Consider the following 12,005-nt stretch of genomic DNA (forward strand, 5'->3'; position numbering starts at 1 on the left):
ATGGGTGATTCATGTTGTGTGCTAGGTAGAAAAATGCAAAAACATTCACAAGTAGCAATATCTTGGTACATTTTGTCACTAGGCATTGCATAATACTACTATTTATGGCTGTTTTTGCCCTTATACAGGGTGTTCTGTTAATGGACCAACAAACTCGGAGGGTTGTTAGTAGACATCAAGAGGAACAAAAATTGCAAAGAAACATGGTGCTGCAAACCACGTTGAAAGGGTTAAAATCGCAAAAAACGCACACAGGTTTTGACTTCACGCTGGAGCGACAAAAAAGTAGAACAATAACTGTAAAGAGATTTATTTGATTAATTATTAGAAGAGTTGTTGGAAGTGGCGGCCGCTGACATCATTGCACAGTCTACAACGACGTAAAAATGATTCCCGGATGTGTTCTCAAAGGTACCAGGTATGCTTTTGATGTCTGCTGCAGCGACTGCAATCCATGTTATGAGATCCTCCAGTGTGTTCACAGGCGTTGCATAAACGAGTGATTTAAGGTGACCCCCATAGGAAAAAGTCACACGGATTAAGATCCTGTGAATGTGGAGGTGAAGCAACGGGTCCTGCACGTCCAATCTAACTGCTACACATGCTTACTACTGTAAAAGTGCTAATTTACACTGTCTGCAGTGCGCGATCCTACTCCGTGCATTTTGCGACACTGCTTACGGCAGATATGGTGAGCTAACCCATGAGCACATTCAGCAATCAACTGACATTCATCTTTCGTCTCCTCTGGACTCAACATGGTTTACGACATCCTGTTTCATTACAATTTTTGTTCCTTTTGATGTCTATTAACAACCCTCTGAGTATGTCGGCCCATTAACAGAACACCCTGTACACATGGCATTGATGTATTTAGACTTTTCGTGCCAGTTCTGGGTACAAAAAAAGTAGTTGTTGATATAACATATCCAGGGCCTTCTTAAGAGCATCATAAGCATCTCCCTTTAAGTAAAGCGTATTCCATCTGAAATGATATGCTTCCCCACACCCCTTGAAAATTGTTACATAAGGGTTTCACTATATTACCAAATGAATACTTGCTATGTAGCAAATTCAATCGTTATGTAGCACCCACCAAATGAAACATTTCTTCATAATTTGGCACAATTTTTATTGCCAGCAAGAATTCTGTCTCAAGTCGGTTGTTCACTGGAAGCTACCACATGCAAAAACAAGTCTTAGACATATACGCGACTTCTTTTTGCTCATTATAGTTTCCAGTAGATGACCAGCCTTAACTTTCATGCACAGACTACAACTTGTATGTGTGGACAGTGCCGTCTTAAGACATGGGGCCCACCCGGGCATGGCCCAGGGGCCTCAAGCAAAAAGAGGGACCTCACAAAAATGAGATCTGGTTGAAATTTTCGAGAAGTTGTTTGGTAGGGCCTCAAAAAAATCAATTGGTCCGGGGGCCCATGATACTCTTAAAATGGCCCTGCATGTGGAATAATCTCACTAAGTGCATTGAAATCTCATTGCTTATATCTGTATTGTGAATTAAATAGTTTATATTATTTTATTAGCATTTAATATAATATATAACCTAAAGCAATTTTGTAGTCTTTAATAAAAACTGCATACGATGATATCATGCACTACTTTCTTAACCACTCATGCACTTTGTACACATTCCTTTATGGAGTTTCTAACTAACCTGATATGTGCCGGAATGCATGTGTATCCCCCCAACATATATATGTTGGCAGAGCAGAGCTTGTTTCTTAACCTTGCTGCTGCTGCTGCCATCTACCATCCATATCTTGAAGTGAAGATGGTAAAATGCTTGAATTTTCATGCTATGCAAATATCGTGTTGTAGGTTTGCCTACTCTCTGGTGAGAAACTTTCAAATTTGAGATTGGCTTGCATCTGCACCTCGAAGTTGAAAAGGCATCACAAACATGTTTTGTAATGTTTAAGAATATCAAAAATAATCTTTGAAAATGCTATTTCTTTTTTTTTCCCCTCCACAGTCTCTTGATCCACAGCAGGAAGAGCAAGTGAACTCTTTTGTCTGCAGAGCTACCATTGTGCCATCACAGAATGGAGGAATACCATTAATCACACAGTCTGTGAGGTAATAACTATATTTAACCATGTACGGAAAATTCACCGACCAACAATTCACAGAATGGAAAATCCATCACTGGGAAAATTCACAGACATCAGTTTGATATGAGTGAATGAATGATTGAGTGAACAAGTGAACTAGTCAGTGAGTGAATATGCAATTGAGTGAGAGAATAAATAATCACGTGAGCAAATGAGTGAATGAAAGAGTGAATAAATGATCGCGTGAGCAAGTGAGTGAATGAACGAGTGAATAAATGATCAAGTGAGCAAGTGAGGGAATGAATGAGTGAAATCTGCCTGTCACTATAGAGCTCGTTCACTCATTCACAAGGTCATTCAGTCAGTCAATAGGTAGCTCATTCAATCACTTGTGCACTAAGGTGCTCACTTACTCCCTAGATCACTCATTGTTCATCGGGTAATTGACTTACTTCATAGGCCACTCACTGTCACTCGATCTCTCAGTAGGCTGGTCACTCACATGGTTTCTAGGTCACTCACTCACTAGGTCTTTCATTCTATCATCAACTCACTAGGTTGCTCACTCTGTCACTCACTCTCACTCACCAAGTGAGTGAGTGGCTTGGTAGAGCGACCTAGTCAGGGTGGCCCAGAATTATTCCCTGACTAGGCAGCTCAATCTGTCACATGCACTCAATCACCAGGTCACACACTTACCAAGTCACTCATTGGGTCACTTGCTCACTCAGTATAGAACCCTCAGTCTACAACTGGGTTGTTTCTGACCATGACACTCATTCACTAGGTCACCCACTAACTATGTTGCTCACTCCCTAGTTTGCTCACTCACCAACACTAACCACTCTGCCACTCACTCTAACTACTGTATCATTTACTGATTCACTCACTCTGTCATTTCCTCACTGACTAATGTCGAACTGGTTGCCGGTGAATTCTCTTAGCAGTGAATTAATTGCATGGTCAGTGAATTTTCTGTAAACCATGTGTAATGATACCCGAATACATCAATGTTATGAATTTTCAATGCATTGTAAAACAAGTTAAGAAATCTTGAAAATGATGCATTCAGAGCATGAAATCCATGGCAGGCACAGAGATTTCAGTGGGTGGGCGAGCGTTCCCAACTAAAAGAATTTGTAAACTACTGCTTTAAAATAATTTTAAGCAAAATAATTTTTTCTCCATTAAAATTATTTTGAAATATTTTGCTATAAAACATTTTTTTTTTTACATTCAGTTAGTGACTACCTGAATTGTAGTAGATGGCTTATATAAATGCTTTAAAACAGTGGTTCCCAATTGTAGTTCCTGGACCCTGATTGTAGAATTATAAAGAAAAATTAAAATAACTTAAAAAGTAAAGTTTTAATCAAATTAAATAGGCAAAAGCACTGCTGCAATGTTGTTAAACTGCAGTGGTAATATTATTATGGCTTTTGACAAAAATTGTACTTGTGAAGACATCTCTTGATAGGCGTATGAATTATTTTCATTTCTTTCGCAGTCCAGTAGATTACATTGTTATTGCATTACATTTACTGGCACTGGATGGAATTTCCTCCATTATTTGAGAACATTTTCGCTGACAGATGGCTTCTACATATAGCAGATGTAGTTCCTGATGCTATTAATTGGGTGGGGGGGGGGTCTATTACAGACACCATGATTTCCAGGGTTCCATGAATAAAAGTGGGAGTCCATGGCAGGCAGATTTTTTTTTTTGGGGGGGGGGGGAGTCCATGACTAAAAGTATTTGGGAACTACTGCTTTAAAACGTATACAAGATACAGTCAACGCTCATTTTTATGAACCAGGTCAGACTTGAACAATATTGGCTCATGAAACTGAAAGCTTGTAAATGTATATGTGAGAGACATTCAAAGAAATGACACATTGTTTGGGATCAGAGGACTGGTCGATTGAAAATCTTATAAAATGATACTGCAACTGTAGTTATTTGTCTCTAGAAGTAAAGGCCTTGCTTACAATCAATATTCGCTTTTCTTCTCTTCCACAGCCTCGGCGATAGTTTGGTCGGAATCACTACAAAACATGAATTGAACAACTTGAAAATAGTTGATGAATTCATTCAAAGTAAGTAGCAAACTTGGTTCTTAACACTGATAAATTTCCCTAATATGCCGCTATCTAGTTCTGTGATAGGTTTCCTGTTCCGGTTTATGAGTATTATGAACCCTTAACTACTACTACTGAACAGTACACTTTGCAAACAGCACTTTGCAAACATTGCTCTGTGATTTGCTAATGACGCTAATGAATTGGTGCATGCAAGCATGTGTTGTGTATGCAGAAGCATATTTACAGGGGGAGCTTAGTAGGCTATAACCCAGAGCGGCAAGTTCAGAGGGGTGGCAAATTTGAAGAATGGATCAAGCAAATCAAGCAAAACTAGTGGAATAGGAGAAGGGTAATTTTTTTTTTTGCCTGCAGGCGATAAAACTATAAATCTGCCTCTGAGTGAGGGACTATCTCAGTCAGTAACCAAATAAGTGACCTAGAAAGTGTTCAAGCATATGAGTGACCAAACGATCAACCTAAAGAGCAGGAGACAGGTCAGCGAGTGACCTAGGCAAAAACAATGTGCAAACATGTGAAGGGCAAAAAAAATGGCCTAGAGAGCATGGAACTAGGTCAGTGAGTGACCAAGAGTTTGAAAGCATATGATTGACTAGAAGAATGTGCAAGCATGTAAATGACCAAGTGAGAAATAGATCGGGACAGCGAGTGAACAAAAGAGTGACTTAAAGTGTTTATAAGCATGTGAGTGAACCAAAAAGAGTAACCTAGGGAGGGAGGAACGAGGTCATTGAACAGCCAAAGAAATGACCTTGAGAACACGAGATCACATTGGTGAATGAACTGTAGAGTTTGCAAGCATTTGAGTGACCAAAGCAGTGTGCAAGCATGTGAATGACTAAAAGAACCACCTAGGAAACAGATGACAAGGTCAATGAATGACCAAGAAAAGTGATGTAGAAGTGTGCAAGCATGCGAGTCATTAAACGAGTGACTCAAAGCTGAATTTACAGGAGCAAGGGCTAAGCAGGCTGTATCCAAGGATGGAAAATTTAATAAATCACTGGTCAGGAAAAGTTTACTAAAATGGGAGAAGGGTGGCAAAACTATAAATCTGCCTCTGTGCATTTAGGTGTATGTCGGAGTAGTGTGTATTGGCCTTAACATATTTATGATGTCAGAGTTATGAGTGAGATGATCATTCAACTGCATGCTGTATTTGATCCCATATCTTTGCTGATTCATATCTAAATATTATGTAATATTTTCACAGGTGCTGAAGGGCAGTCTGATATACATTTCTTTTATTCTTCTACTGAGTAAGTTCATTTTTCTGAATATTATACAGTAATTATACTAGGATAAATTTGTATTCAGTTGAACTCTGTTGGTACGAAAAGCAAAATGAAGTCTGGCATTAGCCTGTGAAAGAATAAACATGTGAAAATAACAGAGGCAAATAGATGCCTTTACGCTTTAAAAGGACCTTGCTGGTGGAATAAATTATAATAATAATTTTTTCCTTCCAATTTTAAGCCACGTCAAAGCTTTTATGCAAAATTTCATGGTTGGAACTTTTTTCTTTGTCCTGCAGTGCCTTCATATCTAAAAAAAAGCGTGCTATTTTTTTTAAACTTCCCAAAGCCAAGCTTTTCCAAGGACAGAGGAACAATGGCCTGCAAAAAATTACCCAGGGAGTCAGCAAGAAGCGAAGCGAAGTCGAGAAGCGTTGACATTAAGGTGCAACAGGAGCAAATGTACAAAATTTTAGTCAATTGTCTTTTTAGAAACCCCCAGAAAGAAAGGTTGCTTGAGGTCTCTCTCTGAATTGGTACCTACAAAGGCCAAGAAAATTTACAATACATTTAATATGTATCATTAAAAATTATCTGTACAATAATATTGCATTATAATTATAATGTAACACACACACTCTTTGTTATAAACTAGCAAAATTTAGCGATTTCATTTTACAATATACATTAATTGCTGGATTTGAAAAAAAATTAAATATAGAACACATTTTTCTTGGTTAGCTATTTGCTTGAAAGTTGGATGGCAGCACCTACTAACACACACTTGGATCTGACACATCTGTTAAAAGTAGAGTTACCAGATCCAAAGACTGAGTGATGTCACTTATCCCAATTTTCCCAATAAATGTCATCACTATTCCTACCAATAAAACAGGCCACAACATTAGTTTTTCCCAACTCTAAGATGGAACTGATAAAAAAAAAAGCAGAAACACAAAAAAACTTCTGGGAAATTTCATGGCTACTGATAAATGCAGGGGAGGGGGGGGGGGGAAACACAAAAACACTCATATCAATGAAGAAATTAATGTTTCAAAGTTGTTTCTCCAAAAAATGAAAAATAATTCTGGGAACCTGAAAAGCAGGACAAAAAGGCAAATTTTCGGAAACATAGGAGGATGCTTGAAATGACATCGAAAAGGAGGATGGTTGGTAACCTTATATTTAGAAAACACACAGTAAAGGGTACGTATAATATGTAGTGTCTAAGACTTATTGAGTAAATTTGGAACTTACACCTTTTTAATAGTAGCAGTTTTAAAATTTCCTAAAAATATTTTTATAGAGGGATTTATCGTAATACAAATACAAAAACAATGCCACAACAGGCAAAATGCCCAACGAGGTGGCTGAGAAAAAGATGCCCATAAAAATATGGATGTCATATATTTCAAAAATACAGGAACCCAATTAAAAATGCAAATAACAAAAATTATAAACAATATATACACAAGATAAAATATTATACAACGCCCATAAAGAATACTTATGGTTGTCTTATTCTAAGAATGGATAGCTTTTCGATTTACCCCAACATGTTTATCGTATTTCTTTTTAAACGTGTCAATTGTGTTACAATTTACTACCTCCGGGGGTAAGCTATTCCATTTATGAACAACCCTATTAGAGAAAAATTCCCTGCGAAACCATAACCTTGCATTGTCCCTCACCAATTGATACTGGTGTCCCCTTGTAAAAGCAGTCGATTGGCGGTGTACTAAACGTTCATGGTCCATCCTATCCATTGAGTATCGTTGTAGAGATGTTTCACTGTATTCATTTTTGCTATAATTTTTTAGCAAGCAGTTAAGATGCAGTGAAAACGCATCAGATTAGAAAACAATAATAAAATTGTAATAATTACATGCATGCACCTATTATATAATGAATTATCTAATATCAAGGGTGAAGGCCAAACGTAGTTTTGAAAAATAAACAGTGATTTAGTGCATATCTTTGCAAAAAAGAGGCAGAACAGAACCAATTTCCAACATTGTATCGCATTGGTCTTTGTAGGCCTTTATATTGGATGAAAAAAATGACACAGGATGAATAGAAAAAAAAAATGTAGACTTAGTGTAACCATTTTATTATAATGATAACTCATTCATTACAAATAGCGTCAACTGTGTTATGAAATGACTGCGATTTTTTATCTTTGTTTTTTCATCATAGAAAAACCCAGGCATGTATGGAAGGTAGGGGTACTACAATCACTCTGAGGTGTGATGACAGTGAAGAAGGGAATGGTGTAATCACTGCACCTTTGTCTTGTTCAGATGGTACTTGTGATGGATGCAACTTCCATTTTCTTTGGCGCACAAGACTAGCATGTAGAGTCTGCACAGAAAGTGATTATATGGTAAGGATGATATTTATCTCACTCGGGTGTAACTTGCAGACCAAATGCATGTGAGCCGCATCCCCCTTTCCCAGAGCATCAATGACAGAGCCGACTGATCTAATGTATATGCATATGTATGAATTGACATAATCATCTTCCCCTCCCCCAGCTTTTATATCATCACCATTGTAAACCCCCCCCCCCAAGCCAATCAAGTCTATCTTTGCTTATGCAAATGCAGTATGTAAATAGATTTAACCCGAATTACAAAATTTGTTCAAAAAGGTATAAGTGCACACTACAAGTCATTCCAGTTTGTGACCTGCAAGCTGTAGTCAAATATATTGTTCAAATGATTCTAGGTTGTCAGAGGAGAATGTCTCAGAGGAGAGCAAACTCTGCACTACATTTCCCCTCAAGGTTGTATACCACCAAATGGATCAAATGAAGATGTATTCAAAAGAACTGTTCCATGTACTTCAATTCCACGTGAGATGCAAATTCTTATAGGTGTTGGTGTTGGGATGAGTTTCTTGCTGGTGGTGATGCTGGTTTACTGCTGGAAAAAGAACAGGAAGTAAGTTATGTGATTTGACCATAAAAGTTTTGCAGATAAATGCCCATGCTAGAACTAAAATTTGTACCTAGATCTATACACAGTCGAAGACTAATGCCATAATCTCTTAACTGCCTGATGTAAAGTAATATTACAATTGCTATTTTGTTGCATTATCAAGATTCATAGGGTGCACTGAAAAGCCTTCTTTTAACGTTTCTAAACTGTGTTAAAAATTTTATTTTTTTCAAGTTCTTTTTTGGTAAATTGGGAAAAATATATGAGGAGGATGTCACTCCGCTATCCATACAAAAGGAAATATCTTCTCATCAGCCAGCTGTTAAAAACCTTTGTATGGATAGCGGCAAGTGACATCATCGTCGGATAAGTTGCTATCTGGTGCCATTGTCAGCAATTGTGAGCTTTGGCCTGAGTTAGGCCATGTACATTCCCATTCAGTGCACACGAGCTAGAAGGAAAGATTGAGATATTCGTTGCCTCTGTAGTCTGGGGGTCCAGAGTGTTCGCCCGGAAAGTGAAAGGACGCCGGTTCGATTCCCCGCAGGGGCAGTTGAATTTCCCCTCTTTCCAAAAATATATCTTGTATCAGTCAGCTGTTAAAAACCTTTGTATGGAAAAATATATAGTAAAATTATCATAGGGTATATACCCAGATCCCCGTAGCCAGAAATTTTGTTCCGAAGGGGACCACTTCCATTTTGGGGGGGAACCAAAGTGATAGAACAATAGATTTGGCCATCTTTTTCCTTTTTTTTAAAATAATTTTCTCACATTTTTTGGGGGGGGGGGACCAGACCCCCAAATTTCCCCCGCTACGGCCTTGTATAATACCTATACAGTATTATATTATGCAGATGAAGTACAGTGATACCTTGGCTAACAACCGCTTCAGCTTATGAATTTTTCAGTTAACGTAGATTTTTGGTGACATGAACGCATGTGCTAATCTAACACAGTCAGCCACATTGTGAGATGAAATTTTCCCCAAATCATCGGAGAATTGTCCATTTGAACCCAATTAATTTTTATCTGCCTCTAAATCACCTTCCAGATGTATCTGTGTGTAGCTCCATAACGTTTATCTTTAAAACATATCTTTGTCTTTCACTATGTTCTTGAATCATTTCACGCAAAATATAGTATTAGGCTAGAAGAAAACATACTAAAGAAAAAGATTACTAAAATGTTTACTGCACGCGGGGAGATTCTTAACATCAAACTGAACTGTCTGGACATTCTAGGAGCTTATCTCCTTCATTTTCATGTGTAAGACAGCAAATAGAACTGACCACATCACATAGATGGACACCAACAAATTCCTACTGATTGTGTATTCAGTGTTAAATGAAAATGTCTTCAGGTTCTCGTTTCTTATACATCTGATTGAGCCTTGGGTTCACAACACAGACATGCAGATTCCAACATGCACCAATTCTTTAGTAGTTCTGCAGAGGGATGTGGACGAGGTGTATGTGTGGTTTAGTAGTACCTGGAACGAATCAAACAATTTTCCATAGAAACTTATGGGAAATCTCATTTTGGCTAACACAGATTTCAGCTTATAAATGTAATTCTGTAATGATTAAAAAATTATATTTTTTTAGGTGAGGTAATGAAAAAAATATCAACGTGTCTTAATATAAAAGCATTGTCACTATGCATTATTAATGACAAGCTCAGCATGAAAATTCCCTATTTGCAGTTTCATAAATTACATTTCTTTATCTTTACTTGTTCCTCACAGACTGGAATTCAAATATATCAAGTTAGTGCAATCCAGTACAGCCAAAGAAACTGAGCTTCCTGCTGCAGAAAGCTGTGCAATTGATGATGACGAGGAGGAACATTTTGATAGTGTTTCGTTCAGCAATGCTAACAAAGGAAGAGGCATATTTGGAAAATTTAGAACTATCAGGGTTGGAAACAGCAAGGTAATGCCTTTCTTGGTTTTTCGTTTGTTAGAATTTTCCATTGATTTATAAAAAAAAAAAATTCTAATTTTAATCTTTGATGATAAAAAGAGTTTTTAATTGCTGCATATCTCAATAGTATTATAGAACAAGTGAATTTTTTTATCGAGTACATGCTTATGTCAGTCTTTTCCTGTGATCTTTTCTTTTTAAATTCAATCCAGCATGCACCCACATCAGTATTGTCACTTTGTTTAATTTTTACTTTTTCATTCCACTAATTTTTTTTTTAATAAGAAATAATGACAGATATTGCTTGTAGAGCCTATAATTTTTTGTTCATATGCAGAAAATAATTAAACAGAAAAATTAATATATTGAAATGCTTGATCTAAATTATGGGATTTGTGAATTAATATTTGTGTAATTTAAAAATTGACTCCTTTAAATCTGGTGGGCATGTTAGTATTATGTCAACTTATTTGATAATATAAGAGTTAATTCTTACTTGATAACTCTTACTTGATATCAAGAGTAAGAGTATAACAAGCATCAAGCTATACTACCGTAAGCAAATGGCACTGGATGCCACATAGTCTATCCAGCTACATATTTGAAAATAATGCATAATAATTGGAAGTTATCAATGTTGATCCAATTAGATTTTATGTTCGCAAAAGTTTGATTCTTAAAAAGGTTAAATTAATTAATTCTTACTATAATTTAGCATTTTTGCATGCCTAATAATGTGAAAATGCCAGTTATAAAAATACCAAGAACTATAATTTTTTGGCTATAATGGTTATATAAAGCATGCGAGTACTTAAACGATAGTTGCAGTACAACACAGTAAATTTGAAAATATACGCATGCAATATAACGCATGATTTAAAAAAAAAAAATTACCTTTTTTTTTTGATCAAATTATTTTTCTTTTTTTCCCTTTTCTCTCAGGTATATAAATGGGAACCAGAAACTGAGGGTTTGGAGGGTGCATGGACCCCCAGCTCTAACTGAGGACAGCTTATTGGGGGCCCATAGCATGCAAATAAAGAGACACCGTCCTCATTAAATAAAACGAATGTATGTATGCACCTAAAATGATAATGCTAGTTTTAATGAATTTTAAACCAAATATTTTTTCCAGTCTTGTCAGCATGCTTCCTTGTTATTCCTTTTATTTTCTGTAGAAGAAATAGTCGTCTTTAGTTAAATGTATGTTGAATGTTAATTTTTTGATATGCCCAGTCACAACCTCACTTATTTGTATACATCCTGTTTTATGAAGATATGACACTGTTATTTTTATTATTCCCATCCAATAATGATTTTGAAATTTTTTGTGTCGCAAGTAATGATAGTGGAAATTAATCTAAATAATAAATAAACAAATAAATAAATAAATAAATAAATATATATTATAGAACAAAAACTTATCATAATTTAACACCTGGAAAGAATGTTTCATAATGATACGATTATTTGGCAAAATAGCTTAAAAATATCAGTCAAATCCGTATCCTAAACATGCCTAGTAATAGCATTTTATGAATTAATTTCCATTTCCCCTACCTCAATTTACAGTGAAATCTAAGACGGACACCTGTATGGGACAGAAATCTGTCCCGTACGGAATCAAAATATAATCTGTTTGATGATTAATGCTTGTGATAATTTATACCTTTATAAAACGGAATTCTGTTTAAAATGGAATATTTTTTTCAGTCTCTTAATGTTCCTTTT

The 12,005-nt window shown here is 36.3% G+C and overlaps 1 protein-coding gene across 2 annotated transcripts in view; it reads left to right on the forward strand.

Moving 5' to 3' along the window:
- The window catches only part of LOC149084455 (endosome/lysosome-associated apoptosis and autophagy regulator family member 2-like), a 59,255-nt gene that overhangs the window by 42,254 nt on the left and 4,996 nt on the right, over positions 1-12,005 (forward strand). Inside the window, exons 15-21 of one of the 2 annotated variants that reach the window (XR_016192978.1) lie at positions 1,997-2,100; positions 4,096-4,172; positions 5,389-5,434; positions 7,607-7,793; positions 8,138-8,352; positions 10,097-10,283; positions 11,217-11,345. Coding sequence is in view for 1 of the 2 variants with exons in the window: in XM_089234857.1 (XP_089090983.1) it covers positions 1,997-2,100; positions 4,096-4,172; positions 5,389-5,434; positions 7,607-7,793; positions 8,138-8,352; positions 10,097-10,283 (816 nt within the window). In the remaining variant the exon portion in view is untranslated. The remainder of the gene's footprint in view (positions 1-1,996; positions 2,101-4,095; positions 4,173-5,388; positions 5,435-7,606; positions 7,794-8,137; positions 8,353-10,096; positions 10,284-11,216; positions 11,346-12,005) is intronic. The other variant, XM_089234857.1, reaches the window with a different exon arrangement.

This window comes from Pholcus phalangioides, unplaced genomic scaffold (genome assembly GCF_987345545.1).
Source record: "Pholcus phalangioides strain wild (caught in Gottingen) unplaced genomic scaffold, Ppha-v1.0 ptg000008l_1, whole genome shotgun sequence".
In the NCBI taxonomy this organism is placed as follows: domain Eukaryota; kingdom Metazoa; phylum Arthropoda; class Arachnida; order Araneae; family Pholcidae; genus Pholcus; species Pholcus phalangioides.